The 23915-nt window shown below is 49.0% G+C and overlaps 2 protein-coding genes across 2 annotated transcripts; both read left to right on the top strand.

The window, feature by feature from the left end:
- The first annotated feature begins 142 nt into the window (after positions 1 to 142).
- Positions 143 to 8263, top strand: LOC117054040 (acrosin-like). The gene is made up of 8 exons (XM_033162478.1): positions 143 to 174; positions 1722 to 1866; positions 2555 to 2655; positions 2742 to 2939; positions 4919 to 5202; positions 6314 to 6459; positions 7572 to 7833; positions 8058 to 8263. Exons 1-8 carry the CDS (start codon positions 143 to 145, stop codon positions 8261 to 8263), a joined length of 1374 nt encoding a protein of 457 aa, XP_033018369.1.
- A 4610-nt stretch (positions 8264 to 12873) lies between these two features.
- On the top strand, positions 12874 to 21849 carry LOC117054038 (acrosin-like). Its single transcript, XM_033162477.1, has 6 exons — positions 12874 to 12947; positions 13519 to 13716; positions 15645 to 15928; positions 17062 to 17207; positions 20798 to 20995; positions 21142 to 21849. Exons 1-6 carry the CDS (start codon positions 12874 to 12876, stop codon positions 21847 to 21849), a joined length of 1608 nt encoding a protein of 535 aa, XP_033018368.1.
- Positions 21850 to 23915: the final 2066 nt, after the last annotated feature.

Here is a 23915-nt window from a genome sequence, read left to right as displayed (position 1 = left end):
TTCATCTCATTGCTTTGCCGCCGTTTCCTCGGAGTTTCTCAACCTGGCTCGAATAGGAAGTTGCATCCAAATGGGAGCTTAATGCTGCAAACAGCTTGTTGGTGCCACTTTTTAATAAAATAAGTAAATCAAAGTTTTCAACATGAATAAACCCATGAATGAACGGATAAACAGGTGAGTGTTGGTGTGCTGCTTTCCGCAACCCAAAGCAACAGCTCTCCTGACTCATGCTTGGGAGGCTGTAAGGTGAATTATTTGTGTCACCTGCTGTGACCTGCTTCTGTTTTTTCAGCTGCAGATCCAGTCTTTTCCCAGGAAGCTGCAAGGCTCTATTGGCTAAGCCAAGCTTACCTCCCCTAGGTGAAACAGGGGCTGTGCCGCAGGGGATACCTGAAGCCATGGCGTTCCCTGGAGATGCAGCCAAACCTCATTTTCCAGCCGCAGGTGCATCCATGAAAGCTCCGGGTCCAAACAGTTTTGTTTCTGTCCCAGCTCTTTCCTGGGCAAAATCCGCATTTTACCACTGAATTGGAGGCAACTGTTCCACCAATTCAGGGGTAAAATGAGGGTTTTTCCGGAGGAAAGAGCCAGGACAAAAATCTCCATAAACCTTGCTTGGACACAGAGCTTTAAAGCCCCAACCGAAACACAGCACCACAGGAAGTCCCTTGAGTGAGTCACTGCCCCTCAGCTTAAGCCTTCCTCATAAGGCCGTTGTGTGGGTTAAGGGTGGAAAGGGAGAATCATGTCTGCCACCATGAGCAACATGGGGGGGTGGGGGAGGTGGGCTAGAAACGAGTGTGCATGCACATGAAAGCGCATACCAATAGGAAACTTAAAAAGGTAAAGGGACCCCTGACCATTAGGTCCAGTCATGTCCGACTCTGGGGTTGCGGCGCTCATCTCGCTTTACTGGCCGAGGGAGCCAGTGTACAGCTTCTGGGTCATGTGGCCAGCATGACTAAGCTGCTTCTGGCGAACCAGAGCAGCGCACGGAAACGCTGTTTACCTTCCCACTGGAGTGGTACCTATTTATCTACTTGCACTTTGACGTGCTTTCAAACTGCTAGGTTGGCAGGAGCTGGGACCGAGCAATGGGAGCTCACCCCATCTCGGGGATTCGAACCACTGACCTTCTGATTAGCAAGCCCTAGGTTCTGTGGTTTAACCCACAGCGCCACCCGCATCCCAATAGGAAACGTAGTTGGTCTCTAATGTGCTACTGGAAGGATTTTTTATTTTTTTATTTTGTTTTGCCATAAATCAAGGTATTGTTATGTTTTAAATCATTATTACCAGTATACCAGTATTTCACTGCAGATACGAAATGTCCCCACACTGGGGGTGTGGACCTTCGGGGTACAATATTGAGGGCGGAAGCTGTGTTTGGACTGAATCGTGGTCAAGGACCCGTATGTTAGCTTCCTTGGGTTGGCGTGGTTTAGGGAAGCTTTTAATGTTTAATTGATTGTTGTATTTTAATATTCAGTTGGAAGCCGATCAGAGTAGCTGGGGAAACCCAGCCAGATGGGCGGGGTATAAATAATAAATTATTATTGAGCCACTGGGGCTAGCCATCACCGGGGTGAACCGCACCAGCTCCCAAGTGGACGCGGACGCCATATGCAATGAGTTTCCGGAGGTTTTTGACTGTGAGTTGGGACGATATACTTCCCCGTCCCCGTTGCCCTACAGCTGGACTCCTCTGTACAACCCATCAGGCTCAAGGCCCGCCAGGTCCCATTCGCTCTGAAACTCCGCATAGATGAGGAATTGGACCGGCTTGTGGAGCTAGGAGTGCTCAAGCCGGTGCCTAACACCCCCTGGAAAACCCCGATCATCACGCCCGTCAAGCCCAACAGCTCGGTATGCATCTGTGCGGACTACAAATGTACCTTAAATAAGGCCCTTACTGCCCGCACTTACCCGATGCCAGTGATCAGCCATGTCCTCACCACCCTGGCAGGCAGGGTCTAAGATTTTTGGCAAGCTGGACTTGGCCAAGCATATCAGCAGTGGCAGGTGGACAAAGTCACAGCTGAGGCACAGACGATTGTAATGCACAGGGGCACGTTCCTGGTCAAGCAGTTGCAATTTGATTTTGTTTTTTTTATATTTTTATAGACAGGGCGAGGAGGCAGGAGGGGGAATCCCACCCACCAACTCCTTCTGGGTGTGGTTTTGGAGGAGGGAGGCACAACTGACTCCATGGCTGCTCTTGCTCCCATTCATTGTGGTGGGTCAAATATGGCATGCAAAGACAGAGTCTGTTCTCAAAGGGCATGTTTCTCCCTCTCTCAGAATGTGAGAATCCATCTGGGTCACCCAAGGAAGCGGAAATGGTGGACCAGTCAAGGGGACAGACAAAAGGAAATATTTCTTTTCTAGAAAGAGGACAGAGGAAGGGTAGGACCGAGGGGTAGAAAATAGCTTACTAATTTGGATTTGCTGAACAGTCCATTTTTGCCTCTGGCCCCACCCACCGCTGAGATGTGGCCCTCAGAAGGCAATGTGGCCCCTGGGCCAGACAAAGTTCCCTCCTCTTTCTTAAAAGCCTGGGAGTGATGGGCATTTCGGAGGCATCCAGAAGTGCAGCTGGGCATCTCCAATTTCATTCCTCTCTTCCCAGGATGGCCAAGAGGAGAGGACTGTCCAGTATTTAGGACAAACTGGGGGAATGTAATATATATGTGCAATGGCTCTGATCCTCTGTAGATTGCAATCTGTGTCTTGCTTTCCAGCGGTGTCTGCGGAAGACGTCCCCTGGCGGGCAGCCATAACCTCCGGGTTGTGGGCGGCAGCAACGTTCTCCCCGGAACGTGGCCCTGGATGGTCAGCTTCCAAAAAACTACTTATAAGGGATACTTCAGTTTTTGTGGAGGCTCCCTCATCAGCCCTCGATGGGTCCTCAGCGCAGCCCACTGTTTTCAGAAACCAAAGTAAGCAAAGGGTTCCCAAGAAATGTCAATCGCGGGACTGATCTTTGTCAATTGCAGACTGTGAAAGAAAATCCTTTCTCTGCCACCAGTCTCATGCAAGCCTGAGCTCCTCCTCCTCCTCCTCCTCCTCCTCCTCCTCCAGCAGAGCCTTCTTCCTCCAAAGCCGGCTTGCCTCCCTTCCCAGCTGCCCGGTCTGCACTTTGGGTGGGGAGAGAAAGGGCTGCTTTGGGAGGGGGAAGAGAGAGAAGCCCTGTGCGCACCAACTGTGTAAACCAATATAAAAATATACTACATTTTTCGCTCCATAGGACACACTTTTTCAGCCTAAAAAGTATGGGGAGATGTCTGTGCGTCTTATGGAGCGAATGCATGGTCCCTGGAACCAAGTTGCCTAGGGGGCAAAAGCAGATGGTGCTTTTGTTTGTTAACCAAGAGAGAAGGGTGTGTTGAAAGGAAGCCACTGATCAGCAAGAGATCGGGAGAGAGATAAGGGTCCCCTGCTCCCTTTCTGCCCTGCCCCCTTGCCCAGGCCTCCATTGTTGAATGTTCTGCAGACAGAGGCTGTTTGTTTCCCCAGTGACATGTGACTGGCTGATAAGATTATGTTTCTGGAAACTGTAGAAACAGCTCCCTTTCCTTTCCTAAAAAAGCTGCAGAATTGTGAGTTGAACCCCATAAAAATGGGGCTTTTCCCATTGCAAAAGAAGCTGCACAACTGTGAGCTGATCCTCAAAAATGGGGTTTTCCCCCTTTCCTCCTCTAAAAACTAGGTGCATAATATGTTCAGGAGCATCTTATTGAAAGAAAAATATGGCAGTTTGACTTTTCTCACTTGTTTAGTTACTAGTCCATCTAGTAACTATATGGGTCTGTCATGACAATATCAAAACATAGCTACTGTATTTGTGAAATAGAGATCCATTAATTTGTTTGTATGTATGTATGTATGTATGTATGTATGTATGTATGTATGTTTGCTTGCTTGCTTCATAAACTTAAATGACTTCGGGGGGTAGTAAATCACTGCCAGTTTTTGATACGGGATTGTAGATCACAACCTACTTAAAGTGGGCCGTGCCAGGTCTAACGGTTCTCCTGCAAAACTTGCAAGAAGGACACCACGACTACACTGGCCACCTTCTGTTTGACCCAAGTTTCCAAGACTCATCCTATAGGCTCCTTTGACTATGAAGTTTTACTGAAGTTTTCAGTTTGTATGCAGTTTGATCTGCAAACCGGGAAAGCCTTCCTGGAGTTCTTTTGAGAAACTTTTGCTCCAAAATCTGACACTCCAGGCTTTAACAAAAACAGAAGAGGTAGATGAAAAGTCAAATTTATTACACTAAAAAAAGGAGAGGAATTGGTATATTAACCAGAGTTTTCAAACAGAATTAATGAATAGCAATGTGTGTAAGAATGCATGCATTGGGGTAAAGCAACATTTAAAATGCAACATTTCATAGAAACAATCTACAAAAACAATTGTTTGGGGGGCAAATTGCTCTCCAAAAATGTGTACATTAAGATAAATTTACACTGAAAAAATGATGAATTTTTAAGGGGACTTTATTTTTAAAAATGATGCAGAGAAGTTTAGAAAAATGATAAAAACCAAAAATGACACCCCAAATGTAAGTTCCAAAGGATTCCCTCCACCCCTTCAGCAAAGTCATGGGTCAAAGAAGCTCTTCATTGCTCCACTTGAAATGTTGCCCCAGTTTGATGAGGGACCACCGATGAGCAAGTTGTTTGCGTCCGGTTTTCCAAATCCACCTGGTGGCATTATGCGAGAAGGGAGATGTGCAGGTCAGAGCCAAATTGGGGAAGGGGAATGAGGCCAAGGGCGATGAGGCCTGCATGCCCCCTTCTCTTTTCAGACCCAGCATCACTCCCTATACTCCAACATCCAGCCAACTTTGGCTGACTTTCATTTTGTCCAGAAGCACAGTCCCCCACCATGTCCGTATTCTTTGTTCCAGGGACATACCACACATCACCCTGTCGATTGGGGCCAACCGCATCTCCAAACCCGGCCCCGATGCTCAGAGGCGCAGGATCAAGAGGCTGGTGAACCACAAATTCTACGAGCAGTTCTTGAACGATACCTACAGCAAAATACATAACGACATTTCCTTGGTGGAGCTGAATGAGCCAGTCAACTGCACAGACTATATCCAGCCAGCCTGCTTGCCGGACAACAGCGTCGTAGTTTCCTTGCTCAGTCACTGCTACGTCAGCGGTTTTGGAATCATGAATGTGAAAAGTGAGATCTGCAGGGAAACCAGGCCCCCCAGAAGGAGCGGCCTGACTGTGTGCCTAAAGTAAATTTGCAGACCACACCTTCCCTGCCTATCAGTTTCACCAAAGAAACGTAGTAGCAATGTTAGTCATGATGGAAATTACAGCAGCCGCAATTGCAGTCCTGAATCTTGATTCCTTCATTGCAGGGGGTTGGGTTAGATGACCCTTGGAGGTCCCTTCACACTCTATGATTCTAAGTTGGTAGATAAGATTGGGCTGTGTTCATCAGAAGTCCTTAGTCTTAGGCATGAGGCAGGTGTGTGCATGTATCACAGGGCAGAAAGGGATGGAGATGGTTGGTTTTGAGAGCCATTCCACTTCCCGGCTTCAGGGCAGATCACCTTCTCCAGACATAGTTGCTTGCCCCCAAAACTCAGCTCAGTAATGATGGCTCTGCATGCAGAAGAGTTTCAATCTCTGGGTAGGGCTGGTGGAAACTCCTGTCTAACGCTGCTATCACTCAGTGTAGGGAATACTAGGACAGATGGAGAGATCGTAGGACGGCCGTGTACCAAGAGGGATTTGCTACAGCGGATTGTGCATTAAAAACTTCTGTATTTGTGAAAACAATATACAAAAATGCATTATATTAGGGGAAATGGCTTTGCAGAAAGATTTCTCTTAGGAGAAATTCGTATCCAAATGCCTGGTGAATTTTCATGAGTTAAAAAAATATATTCACAAACCGATGTATGAATGGGGAGATCCAAAGAAAAAATGGAAAAATAACGAGGAAAACAGCGGTTGACAGGTTAACCCATCACAAGAAGTGAACCCCAAAAAATTCCCTGGGATTTTCTCTGGAAATAACAGAGGAATGAGTGAAATACTAAAGACTACATTTTCCTGAGACCACGAGGGGTTTGCCCTATTGGTCCAAATGTGTTTTGTTCTAAAGGGGGAGGGAGGGATGTGGTTTCAGGTGGAAACGGAGAGTCTTGGGGTCCCCAAGGGTGATTCTGTTGCACATGCCTTCTTGCCTCTCTCCACTAGTCCTATCGGTGCTGGTGGGGTGTTGAGTGAAATCTGAACTGAGCCTCCCCTCCCCCCCCACTTTCCCTTTCATCTCTCAGCAAAAAAAATGCCTGACATCATGCAGGAGGGTCCTGTTGACATCATCCCCAAGACGACTTGCAGCAGCCCCGACTGGTGGTACGACTATATCCTTGAGGAGAACATCTGTGCTGGAAAGATGGAAAGAGGCATTGCTACTTGCAAGGTGGGTGAAGCTACGACAAAATCAATGCTATGGGTTTGGTTTGGGGGTGAAATTTTCTGGTGCTCATGGAACAGCAGAGCACTTGCTCTGAACATGCAAAATTTCTCTGTCATTCAGCCTCCAGCAGTATAGCTGCCCTCCAAGAAGTTGACCTCGGTTTGATTTCGGCCGACACCAAAAGCCCTTCTTTGTCCTGTATAGCTGAGGTTGTTCAAGCGTGGCGATGAGAAATTCAAGGTTTCTCACTCAATCCCCATATGGGGACAACTGCAAAGAGTTGGACTAGAGGATTCTCAGGGACCCTTGCAACTCCACGATTCTATTACCTTCAACATGCAGAGCAGGAGCTCTCTTTCTGAGCTACAGCCTTTCTCCAGAAATATGGGTTGCTTCTCCAGAAGCAGCAATGGTGCCCAGCACGTTTTCAGCTGTGCCAAGTTATCCTCCCAGTTTCTGGGCTGTTAGCAGAGCAATTTCAGCCTTTTCAGAGTCACTCACGCAGCTGGAAGATGGTCTGTGTGTAAGGGAGTTGCAGCAATAAATCTCTCTGGAGCCGGCTTCTTTCTTATCTAGAAGCATTTACGGTATTTATCTACAGCAGAATGACCCAGGAGATAGCGAAGGCATGTCGACCTCCCAGTAAAGAGGAACAGAAAACGAAAGCGAAAGTGCCGACACACAAAGAACAAAGACCCGAATGCAGACCCACCCAGTGTACAGCACATCACATGGTCAGAGCAGTTTAACCCTGTCAGCTCTGAAATACATCACAACCTTCCCTTAGATTAGATGAGCTTCCTTGGAAGTTCACCTAGGCCAACCATCACCTCAATGGGTGGTGCAGGGTGCAGGGTGCAACTCTGTGACGCTTCCAGCTCTTTGATTTCGCAGCTCCCGACACCTTCCAAAGGACCATTCCTTACACATTGCATCATCCTGAGAAGAGCAAAGAATTATTTAGACGAGTGAAAGTGCTGTTACAGGTCCAGCACCACAGCCGGAGTATGCATATGACGCCTTAAAAAGCCTTTCCTCTTACACAGCTCCACTTCTGAGCCATGGGGCTGTCAACACACTCCTCCTCACAGGAGCCTTTTCTCTCCCACTTGCAGGGCGACAGTGGCGGCCCCCTCATGTGCCGGGAGCAGAGGTCCGAACGCTACTGGGTGGTTGGAATCACCAGCTGGGGACCGCCATTCTGCGGAGAGGCAAATAAGCCGGCAGTCTACACCTCCACGCAGTTCTATCTCGACTGGATCAGGAAGAATACCAACGAGGACTTTTCCCTAGCTAAACACCCACCGCTAATGGCAAAGCCCCGGCCTACGCCACGGCCGCGCCCACCACCAAGGCCACAGCCCCAACCAGAACAAAGTGGGAAAGTGCCATATCCCAGGCCTTGGCCACCCCCCAAGACCAACCCCCAGAGGCATCCAACAGCCCAGCCCACCACCAGACCTTGGCAACCCCACAAGACCACCCCCCAGAGCCAACCAGCAGCCTGGTACACAACCAGACCTTGGGGACCTCCCAAGACCACCACCCAGACTGTTCCCATGTCCTGGTCCACCCCCACCCCCAACTCCCATCCCACACAGTGGCCCAAAGGACAAGTTCCCAGGAGCTTTATATGGTACATGCCTCCTGGAACGAGGCCCACGGGACTGGGCACCTCGACTCCCCCCCAGCCCCCAGTCTGGGGCCTAACTGCTCCTCCATGGTCCATGCGGCCGGTAAGGTGGCAACCGAGGACAAGGGCCCCAGCTTGGCATGGGCAGATTTACAGGCCGTGGGTCACAATTAGTACACCCCCGCAACGAATTGGGTTCCAGTCTCTGAACCCCCTTCAAAGACAAGTTCCGGCGCCACCCGGTAGCCAAGTTTCTTACAAATGGCCCCTAGCTCAGCCGCTGGAAGAGTAACAACCGAGGGCTGTTAAGCACTGCCAGACTCTGGTGGCAATGCCAGGGATGCCCGTGGGCATGGTGGGTGGGCTGCCCCTGCCAGTTCTCAGAGCCCACGACCCGTCCTTTGCTGATAACAAACTAAATGCATCGTCTTCCCTTTCGATTTTCTTCGTCTTCTAATTTCGCCCATAATGGATCACGTGCGCAAAATTCACCAGCTCTTTCCTGAATGGAACATGATGCATCCCGGAGGCCCTTCTGGCAGAGATATGAACAGAATGAGGGCTGGACAAGGTGACTGTTAGCTGGATTTGTAGGTGACATTAAAGCCAGGCTCTTTGGAGTGCAGCAAAACCATGCTTTGCTTTGGGTATTTCTCAACTTAAATGTTTTGTTGGTTGTGGTTTTTTTGTGATATTGGATTTATTCTACTCTTGCCACATTGTCAATTTGTTCTCATTTCTTTTGTCATTTGCCAACACGTTCTGCATTTTGTATGTCTGTATTTCCAGGACTCTGTTATTTCGTAACAATCTAATGCGATACAAAAATGTGACAATAAACAAAACTTTAAAATAAGTAACCTACATCAAAAAAGTAACATTATCATTTTATACTAGTCTAATAATTGTTGAATATCAACATATAAATGTTAAACAGAAATCCACTCAACAGTTACAATAAATAATTTCTAAACTATAATCAATAAAACAACGGCAAGCCACAGTACATAAAATAATAACACAATACAAATTGAGAAGCGGAGACTAGAGGGTGTTGCAGTTGCACAAGCACGAACGAACACAAGCCCCTAAATAAAGAAAAAAACCCATCCGTTTAAACAGCTATACAATACGGACTCTGAATGTATGAATGAACTTTGTATCAGCATACTACCAGCTGCTGCCCAATAAGGAGAGCTCAATTTTGACAGCTAGCCAATGGGGGATATTGAACAGCGGCCCCTAGTGTAGGGAAAACTTGCCGTTTAGGCGTACTGACACAAAACCACAAAACAGCCCTTATCAGGAAGACCATGCACCAACGTACACTATGCCTACTGGGGTACAGCCCTTATCAGGAAGAACATGTACCACACCTACTAGGTGCGGTAAACATCGCATACACACAGGCCCATTGATTTACGTAGACATGGCATGTTAAAACTACGTAAGCAAAAAATAAGTCCACCCTACCCATATATGGCACTTCCATATCTGGCTGATGCAAGAATGTAGTCCAAATATGGTGAAATGTTCCTGTATGCTTTTGTATAAATAAAGGCTCTTGCAGCCCTAAATTCATCAGATTCTTTCAACCCACACTGTTGTGAGACTGATCATTTCGCCCATGACGAGCTGGCTCCCGTCACCCTAGCAGCAAGAGGCTCAACCAGCAAGGAGCTCCTTTTACCATGCCTCTGCAGAATTGTCCAGCTCAGCTCTGCAAAACTGTTCAGCCTTGCATGCTGCATTAAGTCCCCTGCTGAGCTAACAATGGGTTCAGTGTATTCAAAAGCTATTAGTTGGTTTTGATCACTCAAAGGTTATTACAATGTATCCTTGTTGCTGTCAAACCACCCTAGCTTTTAGTTGTTGTTGTTGTTGTTCAGTCGTTCAGTCGTGTCCGACTCTTCGCGACCCCATGGACCAGAGCACGCCAGGCACGCCTATCCTTCACTGCCTCTCGCAGTTTGGCCAAACTCATGCCAGTCGCTTCAAGAACACTGTCCAACCATCTCATCCTCTGTCGTCCCCTTCTCCTTGTGCCCTCCATCTTTCCCAACATCAGGGTCTTTTCCAGGGAGTCTTCTCTTCTCATGAGGTGGCCAAAGTACTGGAGCCTCCGCTTCAGGACCTGTCCTTTCAGTGAGCACTCAGGGCTGATTTCTTTAAGGATGGATAGGTTTGATCTTCTTGCAATCCATGGGACTCTCAAGAGTCTCCTCCAGCACCATAATTCAAAAGCTTCGATTCTTCGGCGATCAGCCTTCTTTATGGTCCAGCTCTCACTTCCATACATCACTACTGGGAAAACCATAGCTTTAACTATACGGACCTTTGTAGGCAAGGTGATGTCTTTGCTTTTTAAGATGCTGTCTAGGTTTGTCATTGCTTTTCTCCCAAGAAGCAGGCGTCTTCTAATTTCGTGACTGCTGTCACCATCTGCAGTGATCATGGAACCTAAGAAAGTGAAATCTCTCACTGCCTCCATTTCTTCCCCTTCTATTTGCCAGGAGGTGATGGGACCAGTGGCCATGATCTTAGTTTTTTTGATGTTGAGCTTCAGACCATATTTTGCACTCTCCTCTTTCACCCTCATTAAAAAGTTCTTTTATTTAGCGGCTTGAAAAAAGGATTGAACTTTGGAAATTCATATAAAACCCATTCCTTAGCCGATTCCCTTAATTCCAATGTTGTTTTGCTCTATGTAGAAAGGACATTCACCCTGTTACCCACTACCATTACGCAAGGGACAGGAAGTCACTTAGGCAGCAAGGCTTGAATCGTCCACCGTAATCCCTCAAGATTAGACCACGTACACATCGCCCCTCCTTGAGAGAACACCCCAGGGTGACATTAGCAAGTTTATCAGGCTCACATAGGTACCGGTACTAGGCTGGGAATTTATTCTTGATTAGTCCCCCAGTGTGGTGTAGTGGTTAAGAGCGGTGGACTCGTAATCTGGGGAACTGGGTTTGCGTCTCCGCTCCTCCACATGCAGCTGCTGGGTGACCTTGGGCTAGTCACACTTCTCTGAAGTCTCTCAGCCCCACTCACCTCACAGAGTGTTGGTTGTGGGGGAGGAAGGGAAAGGAGAATGTGAGCCGCTTGGAGACTCCTTCGGGTAGTGATAAAGTGGGATATCAAATCCAAACTCTTCTTCTTCATCTGTGTCCAGCTGTGGTTTGCCAATGGAGCAGAGTGCAGACTTGTTGTAGCAGCTGGATAAGGCCTACAAAAGGCTCACATATGACGGGATCCCATGCCTGCCCACTGGCTTATAGGATTAGGGATCAGCTTTCAGCAACAAAGATAAGCAATGGGTCTTTTCTCCCCCCCCCCTTGACCTGTTGCAATGCAAAGATGAAACAGGCAAGGAGTTTCTTTGATGTGGAGTTTACTGGTGAATAGACATAAGAACCTAAGGAGTGGCTGCTGGATCCGGCCCATGGCCCATCCTGTCCAGCATCCTGTTCTCACAGAGCATACCCCTCAACTGTCACACTTTGAGCAGGACATCCCATAATTACAAAAGCCATTCCAGCTTCTGATTGGATCCCAGGATGTCCCATTTTGACTCTGGCTTGAGTCACATGACTAGCATGGGTGGGAGCATGGCCCCCAAAGACGTGCATAAAATAGGGTTGCCATTATTCAAAAAGTGAAAATGAGGACACAAAATCTCCAAAAATTCCCCAAAATGCAAAGTTTTAGAGCTTTTCTCCTTTTTGAAATTTGCCAATAAATCAACATTCCGATATGGTTTGCAATACACCTGGGCTTTCCCAAGCATATTTACAGATTTTCGGAAATCGCACTTGGACGCTATTTCCGACGGTCGAATCACAGCTATGTCTTCTAAAAGTTGTATAGTTACTCATCTCCTTGCCCCGGAGGGGGGGGGGGTGTCACATAACTCCTTACCTTCCAACATTTCTCTGATTAAAATAGGGACACCCTAAGGAAAAGCATTCCGGGATCAAATCAGAACCTGGGTCAGCTCCCATAAATCCAGGATTGTCCCAAGAAAACAGGGAGCATAGGAGGGTCTGCTGTTGTACACAGTTTGAGCTCGGGGAATGTAGGGAAAAAGGAGCACATGGAACAGAAAAGAGCGCTTTGTACACACAACAATGGATGTTGCAGTTGGCCAACGCCTGCAGGGATCAGCATGACAGGACGCCTACTCCATGGGGCAGAAACTCGGGTTCAAGCCTTATTCTTTCAATGCTTCTGGGTAATGCAGGGAGAAAGGGGCACGTGGAACAGAAAGGAGCCCTTTGCACAAACAACATGTCTCCAGATCATAGGCTTTTGAGCATGGTGCCAGTGCTTCTCTTTCTAGGACTACAATGGGTGGTTTGCCTTGGCACTCTGGCATTCTCGTAGGCACAAGGAAGGGCATCCTGTGCTGCAAAGAACGGATGTGGCAGTTGGCTAACACCTTCAGGGATGAGCATGACAGGACGCCTACTCCATGGGGAGAAACTAGGGTTCAAGCCTTGCTCTTTCCATGCTTCTGGGCACATAAACACTTCTCTCAAATGGAAGGGTTGTTCAAGGGAAGGGAAGGGAAGGGAAGGGAAGGGAAGGGAAGGGAAGGGAAGGGAAGGGAAGAGAAGAGAAGAGAAGAGAAGAGAAGAGAAGAGAAGAGAAGAGAAGAGAAGAGAACTTGTGATGATGTCAGACAGTCCACCTGCTGATCTGACAGATCTTCCGTTTTGTGATGTCATGGATTCCAGGAAAACATGGAGGAAGCACCAGCACCCAGAGCTGGCATAAGGATGGGGTGGTGGATCCTCCCCGTTCTGGCCCTCGCTGCTTTCCGGCCCACCCATGCGAAGGAAACCACCTGCGAGTAAGTGGGGAGAGAGGCCAGACATGGCGGGGAGGCAGGAGTGGGAATCCCACCCACCAACTCCTTCTGGATGTGGTCTTGGAGGAGGGAGGCACAACTGACTCCATGGCTGCTCTCACTCCCCTTCATTGTGAATATGAGAATCCATCTGGGTCAACCAAGGAAGCAGAATGGTGGACCAGTCAGGGGGGCAGACGAAAGGAAATATTTCTTTTCTAGAAAGAGGACAGAGGAAGGGTGGGAGAGAGAGGTAGAAAATAGCTTGCTAATTTGGATTTGCTCAACAGTCCATTTTTGCCTCTGGCCCTACCCACTACTGAGATGTGGCCCTCTGAAGGCAATGTGGCCCCTGGGCCGGACAAAGTTCCCTCCTCTGTCTTAAAAGTCTGGGAGTGATGGGCATTTGGGAGGCATCTAGAAGTGCAGCTGGGCACCTCCAGTTTCATCCCTCTCTTCCCAGGATGGCCAAGAAGAGAGGACTGTCCAGTATTTGGGCAAACAAGGGGAAGGTAATATATATGTGGAATGGCTCTGATCCTCTGTAGATTGCAATCTGTGTCTTGCTTTACAGCGGTGTCTGCGGAAGACGTCCCCTGGCGGGCAGCAGTAACCTCCGGGTTGTGGGCGGCAGCAACGTTCTGCCCGGAACGTGGCCCTGGATGGTCAGCTTCCAAATCACTACTTATAAGGGATACTTCAGTACCTGTGGAGGCTTCCTGATCAGCCCTCGATTTGTCCTCAGCGCAGCCCACTGTTTTGAGAACCCAAAGTAAGCCAAAGGTTCCCAAGGAATGTTGTCATGGGGTCTCAATGTTGTTGACCTTTGTTTAGGAATCAGAAGCCCAGGAACAGCCCCCATCAATCGCGGGACTGATCTTTGCCTAGCGCAGACTGCGAAAGAAAATCCTTTCTCTGCCACCAGTCTCATGCAAGCCTGAACTCCTCCTCCTCCTCCTCCTCCTCCTCCTCCTCCTCCTCCTCCTCCTCCTCCAGCTGGGACTTCTTCCTCCAAAGCTGCCTTGCCTCCCTTCCCAGCTGCCCAGTCTGCACTTTGGGTGGGGAGAGAAAGGGCTGCTTTGGGAGGGGGGAGAGAGAGAAGCCCTGTGCATGCCAACCGTCTCCTCAGATCTGTGTAAACTAATATAAAAATATAATTTGACTTTTCTCACTTGTTTAGCTAATAATAATAATAATAATAATAATAATAATAATAATAATAATTTTATTATTTGTACCCAGCCCATCTGGCTGGGTCCCCCCAGCCACTCTGGGTGGCTTCCAACAAATATTAAAATACATTAGAATATCACAGATTAAAAACTTCCCTAAACAGGGCTGCCTTCAGGTATTTTCTAAAGGTCAGGTAGTTATTTATCTCTTTGACGTCTGATGGGAGGGCGTTCCACAGGGCGGGCGCCACTACCGAAAATGCCCTCTGCCTGGTTCCCTGTAGCTTTGCTTCTCGCAAGGAGGGAACCGCCAGAAGGCCCTCAGTGCTGGACCTCAGTGTCCAGGCTGAATGATGGGGGTGGAGACGCTCCTTCAGGTATACAGGACCAAGGCCATTTAGGGCTTTAAAGTCCATCTAGTAACTATTTGTGTCTGTCGTGACAATATCAAAACATAGCTACAGTATTTGTGAAATAGAGATCCATTAATTTGTTAGTTAGTTAGTTAGTTAGTTTGTTAGTTAGCTTGCTTGCTTGCTTCATAAACTTAAATGAGCATAGTAAATCACTGCCAGTTTTTGATACTGGATTGTAGATCACAACCTACTTGAAGTTGGACGTGCCTGGTCTAGCGGTTCTCCTGCAAAACTTGCAAGGAGGACCCTAGGACTAAACTGGCCCCCTTCAGTTTGAATCAAGTTTCCAAGACTCATCCTATAGGCTCCATCGACTATGAAGTTTTACTGAAATTTTCAGTTCGTACTCAGGCCCACAGTTCTGCAAACCAGACAAGCCTTCCTGGAGTTCTTTTGAGAAACTTTTGCTCCAGAATCTGACACTCCAGGCTTTAACAAAAACAGCAGAGGTAGATGAAAAGTCAAATTTATTACACTAAAAAAAGGAGAGAAATTGGCATATTTAGTAGAGTTTTCAAACAGAATTAATGAATAGCAATGTGTGTAAGAATGCATGCACTGGGGCAAAGCAACCTTTAAAATGCTATATTTAATGAAAACAATGTACAAAAACAAATGGTTTGGGGGCAAATTGCTCTGCTAAAATGTGTACATTAAGATAAATTTACACTAAGACAATGATGAATTTTTAAGAGGACTTTTTTTAAAAAAATGACGCAGAGAAGTTTAGAAAAATGATAAAAACCAAAAACAACACCCCAAATGTAAGTTCCAAAGGATTCCCTCCACCCCTTCAGCAAAGTCATGGATCAAAGAAACTCTTCATTGCTCCACTTAAAACTTCACCCCAGTTTGATGAGGGACCACCGATGAGCAAGTTGTTTGCGTCCGGTTTTCCAAATCCACCTGGTGGCATTATGCGAGAAGGGAGATGTGCAGGTCAGAGCCAAACTGGGAAAGGGGAATGAGGCAAAGGGCGATGAGGTCTGCCTGCTCCCCTCTCTCCTCAGACCCAGCTGTGCTCCCTATACTCCAACATCAAGCCAACTTCAGCTGACCTTCATTTTGTTGAGGAGCACAGTCCCCAACCATGTCCATATTCTTTGTTCCAGGGAAATACCAGGAATTACCATGTCGATTGGCGCAGTCCGCATCTCTGACCCCGGCCCTGATGCTCAGAGGCGCAGTATCAAGAGGCTGTTGAACCACGAGTTCTATGAGCACGTCTTCAACGAAACCTACAGGAAAGTGCACAACGACATTTCTTTGGTGGAGCTGAATGAGCCAGTCAACTGCACGGACTATATCCAGCCAGCCTGCTTGCCGGACGAAAGCGTGGTGGTTTCCTTGCTCAGTCACTGCTACGTCAGTGGTTTTGGAATCATGGACGCGAAAAGTGAGATCTGCAGGGAAACCAGGCCCCCCAGAAGGAGTGGCCTGGCTGTGTGCCTAAAGTAAATTTGCAGACCACACCTTCCCTGCCTATCAGTTTCACCAAAGAAACGTAATAACAATGTTAGTCATGATGGAAATTACAGTGGCCACAATTGCAGTCCTGAATCTTGATTCCAGTGTTGCAGGGGGTTGGATTGGATGACCCTTGGTGGTCCCTTCCCACTCTATGATACTAAGTTGGTAGATGAGGTTGGGCTGTGTTCATCAGAAGTCCTTAGTCTTAGGCGTGAGGCAGGTGTGTGTGTGTCTCACAGGGCAGAAAAGGTTGGTTTTGAGAGTCATTTCACTTCATGGCTTCAGGGCAGATCACCTTCTCCAGACATAGTTGCTTGGCCCCAAAACTCAGCTCAGTAATTATGGCTTTGCATGCAGAAAATTGAGTTTCAATCTCTGGGTAGGGCTGGTGGAAACTGTCTGACGCTGCTTGCTATCACTCGGTATATGCAACACTAGGACAGATAGAGAGATTGTAGGACGGCCGTGTACCAAGAGGGATGTGCTAGAGTGAACTGTGCATTAAAAACTTCTGTATTTGTGAAAATAATCCACAAAAGCACATTATGTTAGGGGAAACAGTTTCACAGGAAGGTTTCTTTTAGGAGAAATTTGTATTGAAACCACTGGTGAATTTTCACGAGTTTTTTTTAAAAAAAATTCACAAACGAATGCACAGGGAGATCCAAACTAAAAAAGGAAAAAATAACGAGGGAAATGGCAGTTGACAGGTTAACCCACCAGTGAAATACTGAAGCCTGCATTTTCCTGAGACCACAAGGAATTTGCCATATTGGTCCAAATGTGTTTTGTTCTAAAGGGGGAGGGAGGGATGTGGTTTCAGGTGGAAATGGAGAATCTTCGGATCTCCAATGGCCCCCTGAAACCAGGGGCTGACCTACTCTGCAGCCTGACTTACCCTTGTCTCTGATCTCACCCCCAGTCCATCAACTAGGTTTTAGGGCGAAGATTCTGCTGCACATGCCTTCATGTCTCTCTCCATTAGTCCTGGGGATGCAGGTGGGGTGGGGAGTGAAATCTGAACTGAGCCTCCTTTCCCTCCACTCTTTCTGCTCTCAGCGAAAGAATTGCCCGACATCATGCAGGAGGGTCCTGTTGATCTCATCCCCAAGGCGACTTGCAGCAGCCCGGAGTGGTGGTACGACTATATCCTCGAGGAGAACATCTGTGCTGCACAGACGGAAAGATCAATTGCTACTTGCCAGGTGGGTGAAGCTATGACAAAATCAAAGCTATTGACTTGGTTTGGGGGTGAAAACTTCCTGTTTTCCTGAAACAGCAGAGCGCTTGCTCTGAACATGCAAAACTTCCCTGTGATTCAGCCTGTAGCATCTCAGGCAGCAGCCATGAGAGAAGGAGAAGGCCCCTCCGAGGCCAAATCCTTGGAAAGCTGCAACTGGCCAGAGCAGAAAATGCCGGGCGAGATTCACCAGTGGAAAACTCAACATAAGGCATCCGCATAAACATGAATATCCTCAGGGGTCTTCCTTAATAGATGAAAATGATACCCTTTGACCTCAGCATCCCTCAAAGCCCTGCTCAAGAGGTCACCACCCTTAGCATCTGGGCTCAGAAGGAATCACAACCCAAATAGGGGTCATTGCCTCAGTGGTGGATAGGAGTCCTTCATTACCCAAAACACCAAAAAGGGAGGCTCAATTCTACGTTCAATATTTGTTGAAAGAGAAAATCCCACAGTGGAAGGGTGTCACTGACAGTGGCCACATCTCTGGAGATGCCGCAGGAGACTGACGGTGGTGTTGATGTGGTGAGCATAGCTGTCCTCCAAGGAGCGCACCTCGGTTTGGGTTTTCAGCCGACACCAAAAGTCTTTCTTTGTCCTGTATAGTTGAGGTTGTTCAGGCGTGGTGATGAGAAATTCAAGGTTTCTCACCCGATCCCCATATGGGACAACTGCAAAGAGTTGGATTAGAGGATTCTCAGGGACCCTTCCAACTCCATGATTCTATGACCTTCAACATGCAGAGCAGGAGCTATGCTTCTGAGCTACAGCCTTTCCTTAGAAGAAGAAGTGTGCATGCACATGAAAGCTCATACCAATAAGAAACTTAGTTGGTCTCTAAGGTGCTACTGGGAGGAATTTTTTTATTTTGTCTAGCCTTCCCTTAGATTATATGAGCTTCCTTGGAAGTTCACCTAGGCCAGGGGTCTGCAACCTTTAAGACAAAAAGAGCCACTTGGACCCGTTTCTGAAGGGAAAAAAAGAAACTGGGAGCCGCAAAACCACTGCGACATTTAAAACAAATATAACACTGCATTTTATTTTAAAAAATCTGATTTAAATAAAAAAAATCTGATTTAAATAAAAACATCCAATTTTTTGATTATTTTTTTTTAAATCATTCATTTTTATCCAACCTGGGGACCACTACCAGGTCACAGCCTGATCCAAGGTGGGTTGCAACAGCATACAAATATTTGATTTGTTGTTGTTGTTGTTTTTCAAAATGAGTCCTCAACTGCACACTTGTGTTAAATGTTTGTCCCATGTCTAATTGAAGACTGCTGGCTTTTACAATAATCTTAGTGTCTTTTACCCTTAATATTCCAGACCAGAGGCTATGCTCACCTCTTCCAACCTCCTCTCTTGCTAAATAAAGCACAGAATTGCACCAGAGAAGCCTGTGATGTTTGTGCTGACTTGCATACAGGTGGCTGTAGTAGTTCATAGTGTTCAAACCTTTTTAGGGGAGTTCCCTGCCCCCTTAATGACAATGGCGATAGATTTTGCACATGAACACAGATCCAAGTTAGGACTCCTCTCTTCCACGCCAACAGGTGCTTTGTCAAGGCTCCCCTAACACACACTCAGGACAGAGGAAAAACTGCAACCTTTTGGGGCGTCATTCTCCTACCCATGTCTCTGTGAGAACCAGCCCTTTATTCTGCCTCCCGTAGTACATCCTCCCCCTTCAAGAAATCATTTCCTTTGGACTTTCGGCCCATCTCCACCCCATTACTCCTTGCCCTCGCGAAGGAAGCATTTTCACAAGTTTTCTTTTTGGTGGGCTGTCCGTGCTTCCAAACACCTGGAAGTCACGACAGGGGCTTCTCCCCCACCTAGTAAATTCTGCCTCTGCATAAGTTACTCAGGTTTGGTTTTCTTTACCAGCCCACCCAACCACCCAACCACCCCGGTCGAAGCAGAGCAATAAGTCATTTACCTCAGCAGGGGACAAGCTCAGCTCCAATAATGAAACCCTTCCAAGGAGCGGGGGGGGGGTCAAAACTTGTGACAAGCAGGTAGGTGGTTGGAGAGCAGCATTGGAGGGGTAGGGGGGAAGGAAGCGAGAGAAAGCTTTCCCAGTTTTTACGCAAGCCGGAGCCTGAAAAGTTGCCAGAACGCGTGCGGCAAGGAGACTAAAGAAGTGCTATTGTGGGTCGAGTGACCTAGAACTGGGAGAAAAGAAAGCGCGGGAGAACAAGCCCCTCTTTCAGCCGCAGAGGAGGAATCCCCCGGATCTCCTCCAGCCACAGGCTGCCCAACCAAACCGGGGCAAAGCCAAGGCGCCGCTCTTTGTGCCGCGCGTTTGGAGAGGCCACTTTGGAGAGGCCACAGCCGGAGGGCGCGGCGCAGGCGGCCAACTTGCGCTCCCGCGCTCCGCCCGGCAGCCTAAGCAACACACCTGAGGAAGCAGCGGCAGAGGACTCCCCCTCCCCAGTCCCAGTCCCCCACCCCAAGGGACTCGTTGGGGGGTTGCACAGCCCCCCGCCCACGGCAGGCAGAGAGCTCGACGGTGGTTTCTGCCCAGCCAGCCCAGCTTTGCGCCCTGGAAGGCGGGGGCAACGTGACTAACCTTGCCTGGTGAGGTCCGCCGGCGGCTCCGCTCGACGCTGCTGCGGAAGAACGCACAACTGCCTTTTCCTCCATGCAGCCTTTTTAAGCAGCTGTGCGTGCTCGGGCTCCTAGGCGCCTCCAAGCCCCCTCGTGACACATGCACCCATTGGCTCCTGAGACGCGGGTCCCAGGCAAGGGCGAGTCCCGGCCTTGCTCCGGGGCGGAGAGAGACGCGCGCCCGCGAGAGCGCGGTCTGAGGCTGCGAGCGGAACCAGGAGTGAAGGAGGCAGCGGCAGGGAAACAGGCGCAGCTTCCTCGACCATTTTTAAAAGGAGGGCTTCCCCCCTCGCCCACCACCCGCCGCCCCTGGCCCAGCCCACAGCTGCCTACCTCGTCGTCGCCTCGATGCAGCAGCCAGCAGCAGCTCCACACCAGCAGCAGCAGCCACACCTCTGGAGGGAAACTGCTGCTGTCTGCTGCTGCGCCTGCGCTGGCAGAAACGAGGCACGACGCATGAGCAGAGCAGCACAGCAGCAGCACCCTCAGCCTCCGGAGGGCAGGCCACCGGCCAGCTGGAGGGCAGCCGCTGCCGCTGGCCAGCTGGAGAAGTGGACAGGCGTATCCGCCCCGGAGCCGCGGCAAAGGTGTAAAAGAGCCGCATGCGGCTCTGGAGCCGCAGGTTGCAGACCCCCGACCTAGGCCAACCAACAGCTCAATGGGTGGTCCAGGGTGCAGGTTGCAACTCTGTGACGCTTCCAGCTCTTTGATTTCGCAGCTCCTGACACCTTCCAAAGGACCATTCCTTACACATTGCTTCATCCTGAGAACAGCAACGGATTATTTACACGAGCGAAGGTGCTGTTATAGGTCCAGCACCGCAGTCGGAGTTTGCATATGACGTCCTCACAAAGCTTTCCTCTTACACAGCTCCACTTCTGAGCCATGGGGCTGTCAACATACTCCTCCTCACAGGAGCCTTTTCTCTCCCGCTTGCAGGGCGACAGCGGTGGCCCCCTCATGTGCCGGGAGCAGAGGTCTGAACGCTACTGGGTGGTTGGAATTTACAGCTGGGGACCGCCATTCTGCGGAGAGGCAAAGAAGCCAGGGGTCTTCGCCTCCACGCAGTTCTATCTCGACTGGATCAGGAAGAATACCAAAGAGGACTTTTCCCTAGCCAAACACCCACCGCTAATGGCAAAGCCCCGGCCCACGCCACGGCCGCGCCCACCACCAAGGCCACAGCCCCAACCAGAACAAAGTGGGAAAGTGCCATATCCCAGGCCTTGGCCACCCTCAAAGACCACCCCCCAGACCCCTCCTGTGGTCTGGCCTACCACCAGACCTTGGCCACCCCCCAAGACTACTCCCCAGAGCCGTCCAACAGCCTGGCCCACCACCAGACCATGGCCACCCCCCAAGACCACCCCCCAGAGCCATCCAACAGCCTGGCCCACCACCAGACCTTGGCCACCCCCCAAGACTACTCCCCAGAGCCGTCCAACAGCCTGGCCCACCACCAGACCATGGCCACCCCCCAAGACCACCCCCCAGAGCCATCCAACAGCCTGGCCCACCACCAGACCTTGGCCACCCCCCAAGACCACCCCCCAGAGCCATCCAACAGCCCAGCCCACCACCAGTCCTTGGCAACCCCCCAAGACCACTTCCCAGAGCCATCCAACAGCCTGGCCCACCACCAGACCTTGGAAACCCCCCAAGACCACCCCCCAGAGCCCTCCAGCAGCCTGGTACACAACCAGACCTTGGGGACCTCCCATGACCACCCACCAGACTGTTCCCATGTCCTGGTCCACCCCCACACCCAACTCCCATTCCACACGGTGGCCCAGAGGAAAACATGTCAGGAGCTTTGTATGGTTCATGCCTCCCGGAACGAGGCCCACGGGACTGGGCGCCTCGACTCCCCCCCAGCCCCCTATCTGGGGCCTAACTGCTCCTCCATGGTCCATGCGGCCAGGAAGGTGGCACCCGAGGACAAGGGCCCCAGCTTGGCATGGGCAGATTTACAGGCCATGGGTCACGATTAGCACACCCCCGCCATGGATTGAGTTCCAGTCGCTGAACCCCCTTCAAAGACAAGTTCCGGCGCCACCCGGTAGCCAAGTTTCTTACAAATGGCCCCTAGCTCAGCCGCTGGAAGAGTAACAACCGAGGGCTGTTAAGGTCTGCCAGACTCTGGTGGCAATGCCAGGGGTGCCCGTGGGCATGGTGGGTGGGCTGCCCCTCCCGGATCTCAGAGCCCACAACCCGTCCTTTACTGATAACAAACTAAATGCAATGTCTTCCCTTTCGATTTTCTTCGACTTCTAATTTCGCCCATAATGGATCACGTGCGCAAAATTCACCAGCTCTTTCTTGAATGGAACATGATGCATCCCGGAGGTCCTTCTGGCAGAGATATGAACAGAATGAGGGCTGGACAAGGTGACTGTTAGCTGGATTTGTAGCTGACATTAAAGCCAGGCTCTTTGGAGAGCAGCAAAACCATGCTTTGCTTTGGGTATTTCTCAACTTAAATGTTTTGTTGGTTTTGGTTTTTTTTGTAATATTGGATTTATTCTACTCTTGCCACATTGTCGATTTGTTCTCATTTCTTTTGTCATTTGCCAACACGTTCTGTATTTTGTATGTCTGTATTTTAGGACTCTGTATTTTGTTATGAAATTTCCGTGGGAGGGGGCACCCAAATGGAAGATCGTTTTCAACTAAACCCCGCTGCCCAACACTCTGCGAGGCAAGGGACAATGAGCCCAGAAAGGTCTCCCTTTAACCCCTTTATCACCATGATCATCAGTATCATTTTTAATTTGTATACCATATTTCTATCTTACAATACTCAAGGCAGTTTACAAGCTGAAGAAACAAAAAATGTACATCTCATAACAATCTAATGCGATACAAAAATGTGACAATAAACAAAACTTTAAAATAAGCAACCTACATGAAATAAGTAACAATATTATTTTATACTAGTCTAATAATTGTTGAATATCAACATATAAATGTTAAACAGAAATCCACTCAACAGTTACAATAAATAATTTATAAACTATAATCAATAAAACAACAGCAATACAAATTGAGAAGCAGAGACTAGAGAGTGTTGCAGTTGCACAAGCACGAATGAACACAAGCCCCTAAATAAAGAAAAAACCCGTCCGTTTAAACCGCTATACAATACGGACTCTGAATGTATGAATGAACTTTGTATCTGCATGCTACCGGCTGCCGCCCAATCAGGAGAGCTCAATTTTGACAGCTAGCCAATGGGGGATATTGAACAGCGGCCCCTAGAGGCAAGAGGCTCAACTGGCAGGGAGCTCCTTTTACCATGCCTCTGCAAAATTGTCCAGCTCAGCTCTGCAAAACTGTTCAGCCTTGCATGTTGCATTAAGACCCCTGCTGAGCTAACAATGGGTTCAGTGTATTCAAAAGCTATTAACTGGTTGCGCAACAAATAAATATCTCTGTCTACTGACTGCTGTTTTGCTCCGGTTCGTGGCTGGGATCTCCTTTCTTTCTGACTACGAACACCTCCGGGCTCTGCCCAACGAGCTGGTGTGTTGAGTAACTTCACAACCCGGAATTTTCCCTTTCATGTGGAGCCCAATGTGGAGCTGGCAGTTTTCCTGTGTGACTGACCAGGACTGTGTGTGACTGCCTTTCTCTTGGTCGGGGCTAGTGAGAGAGCCCGTGAACCACCGCTCAACTTGAAAGGGGAGTTCTGAGCACTTTTTCTTCCCTAAATCCTTCTGGCCAGCCGCACCATGGGGGCCCTGCAAAGTAAGACGGAGAAGACCAGCTTCAACACCCACCTCACCACAAGCGGGAGATCTCATTGAAAGCAAGGGGTCAGAAACTCTTTTCCCAATTTTCTATAAAGTCTTCATCCGAACTGCACCAGTCTAGTCACGTAACACATGTGCCGTGCGTGAACTCGTTTCTGAAAGCTAGTGGGTGTTTTGTTGTGAAATTACTATCTGAGGAGCACCTGAGCTGGCACCATGTTCGTGGGTGTCCAGTAGGGTCCCCTTTCTCAAGATTGTAATGAGGGATAGCCTAGCGGGTGCAGGGGGACATGGCAGAGGGGACA

This window comes from Lacerta agilis, chromosome 10, assembly GCF_009819535.1.
Source record: "Lacerta agilis isolate rLacAgi1 chromosome 10, rLacAgi1.pri, whole genome shotgun sequence".
NCBI lineage: Eukaryota > Metazoa > Chordata > Lepidosauria > Squamata > Lacertidae > Lacerta > Lacerta agilis.
This window is presented reverse-complemented; position numbering and strand designations above follow the sequence as displayed.